Source organism: Rosa rugosa, chromosome 4 (assembly GCF_958449725.1).
Source record: "Rosa rugosa chromosome 4, drRosRugo1.1, whole genome shotgun sequence".
Taxonomy (NCBI): Eukaryota; Viridiplantae; Streptophyta; class Magnoliopsida; order Rosales; family Rosaceae; genus Rosa; species Rosa rugosa.
The window spans coordinates 3,932,598-3,934,874 of record NC_084823.1 but is presented as its reverse complement, the minus strand read 5'-3'; the positions used below and the strand labels follow the sequence as shown (position 1 = coordinate 3,934,874).

General features: G+C 40.6%; 1 protein-coding gene across 1 annotated transcript; it reads right to left on the bottom strand.

Moving 5' to 3' along the window:
* Window positions 1-294: 294 nt before the first annotated feature.
* On the bottom strand, window positions 295-1,955 carry LOC133744039 (uncharacterized). Its single transcript, XM_062172166.1, has one exon. The coding sequence runs from the start codon at window positions 1,639-1,641 to the stop codon at window positions 562-564; it is 1,080 nt and encodes a 359-aa protein (XP_062028150.1). The 5' UTR covers window positions 1,642-1,955; the 3' UTR covers window positions 295-561.
* Between the last annotated feature and the right edge of the window lie 322 nt (window positions 1,956-2,277).

Sequence of the window (2,277 nt, the reverse complement as noted above, 5' to 3'; positions counted from 1 at the left end):
TCTTCTCTCCGCACCTAAAGACAAGGTTTGTGATAGCGAGCTTGTGAAACGAACGAGAGCTATGTCGTGGTGTATTAAGTCTTTTTGCTCTACACTCTGTTTCGCGAGAGGAGCAGCTTTCTCGGCATAAATAGTTAAATACAAAAGGAAAGAGCTTCTTTAGAGAATTTAGAAGCCCCTCTTTGCAGTTGTGCTCAGTGCTGCTGAGTTTATGTGATACAAGTCTGACCGAATGGCAGCTCTTTTCCACATGGAATATTCTCGTTTGTTGGAACACCCACAACAAATAACATCTGTCACACTTGTTTAGGAATCTTATTATATGGTCGATATATATACATCATATATAAGACCACCAAGAAAATGGAGGTGGCTGTAAATCTTTTTCAAGGAAACAAAAGAAAAGCTTTAGTGCTGTACATGTACAAATCTATGACAACAAGAATGAAAACCAGAGTAAAGGTAAAGGAGCTTTTGAATTTTCCAGTTCCCAAAAAAGATCAAAAATAAATAAAAATTCACAGAAAACTAATAAGAAAAAAGAAATGAAAGTGATGATGATCATCTCTTCCAACTTCGACTCCTCGAAATTGGATCTTTCATTCCAGTGATTCCACCCACAACCCATGTCTCCTTGGCAATTTCAGTTGAAATGTTGTACAAATCAGAACCGTATGTCATCACCACCAGGTTCTCGTTCTTCTTCTTCATCTTCTCTTCATCCATTAAACTCTTCAAAGTAATTTTGCCTCTTCTCTCTTGTTTTTCTGATACATTTTCTTCCTGGCAGTCTTCTTTTTCTTGTTCCTCTTCTTCTTCTTCTTCTTCTTCTTCATGATCATTTTTTTCTTCTTCTTTCTCTTCTAACCAGCTCTTTGCAGGAGCAGACCTGCACCTCATTAGCAGCAGAGCATTTGGTGGTGGAACTGAGGGTACTGCAGAAGTCGATCCGCCATCACCGAAACTAGGCCTATCATCTATCTCAATTCCATCTTGTTTGGAAAAACCATCACTCTGATTTTCCTGTAAAACCATATACCATTTCGAAAAAACCGTTCTGGAATTTTCGTCAGTACCTTCGCTTCCTTCAACAGTACCCAAATGGTTTTCTTCTCTGTCTTCCTCTTCTTCTTCATCGTCTTCATCGTCAGAAGTGATATCTGGTTGAGGGAAGGACCCAAAACACCGAAAGTCGAATCGGATTCTTCGCAAGCAAGTTAGGAAGTGCATTACATCTTTCTTGAACCCGAGTGCCTCCGCCCAGTTCGGTTTCGGCTTCTTTTGCTTTTTATTCTTGTGAATCCTCTCAATCTCCTCCATCACTGTTTGCCAGCTTTTGATCGAGCCAGTCTTGTGCCGAACCTTGATCTGTCCGGCACATGTGACTTTTGGCGACGTGGGCTCAGAGATCTCCGAGCCCATTGCCTTGGTTTTGGCCCATAACATAGGACTGGCCTGGCCAAAGCTTTTGGTTCTACCTCTCTTGATGAGCTGCTGGTTGTGATTGTTGTGGTGCTTTTTGGCTTCTAAGGACCTTGCTGGGCTGCAAATGGATTTTGGCATAAGGGTTAAATTGGTTCTTGAAGGAAAACATACCAGTAAATCTGCAGAAAGACCTCCTTTGGCATCTCTTGCCTTCATTTTTGTTGATTCTAGAATCTAAGGCGAGAGAGATCTAATGGCTTTCTACTGTGTTTCTGTGTTGTGTTTTGGTCTCTCAGATTTGTGTTTAGGTTTGGGATGGTTTATAAAAGAAAGGCGGGAGAGATTGACAGCTTTTCTTTGCTTTTGACTTTACTGAATGTGTTTCTTCTCTTTAATCAACATCTTCTCTCTTTTCTTTTCTCCCTTCTACACTCTTTAACATCTGTTCGATCATTTTCCTGACACTCCTTTTTGCTTCTCTTTGAAATGGGGTCACAGGCTCATACAGATAGAGCTTCTTTTTTAGCCTTTGCTTTTTTCCCAATTCTCCCTAAACAAATTGAAAACCGAAAAGAATTGAAGAAAGTTGCATGGGAAAGTTGACGCCCACGAGCCTTGTTTCATGATCCAATCATACCACCTCAACTTGTGAGCCCATGCCAGTTATGAAGCTTGCCTTATTTGCTAGTGCTAGTGCCCACAAACATAAGTGAACTACTACCAAACCTTCACTTGAATGGAACCCACTAGAGTTTGTGAGGGTGGTAGATTAGTTTAGGTCATTGCTTGGTGATTTTCTTTCAATTGCTTCCATTTGATATCCCTATAATTGCTTTAGTGATTAGTCTAGCA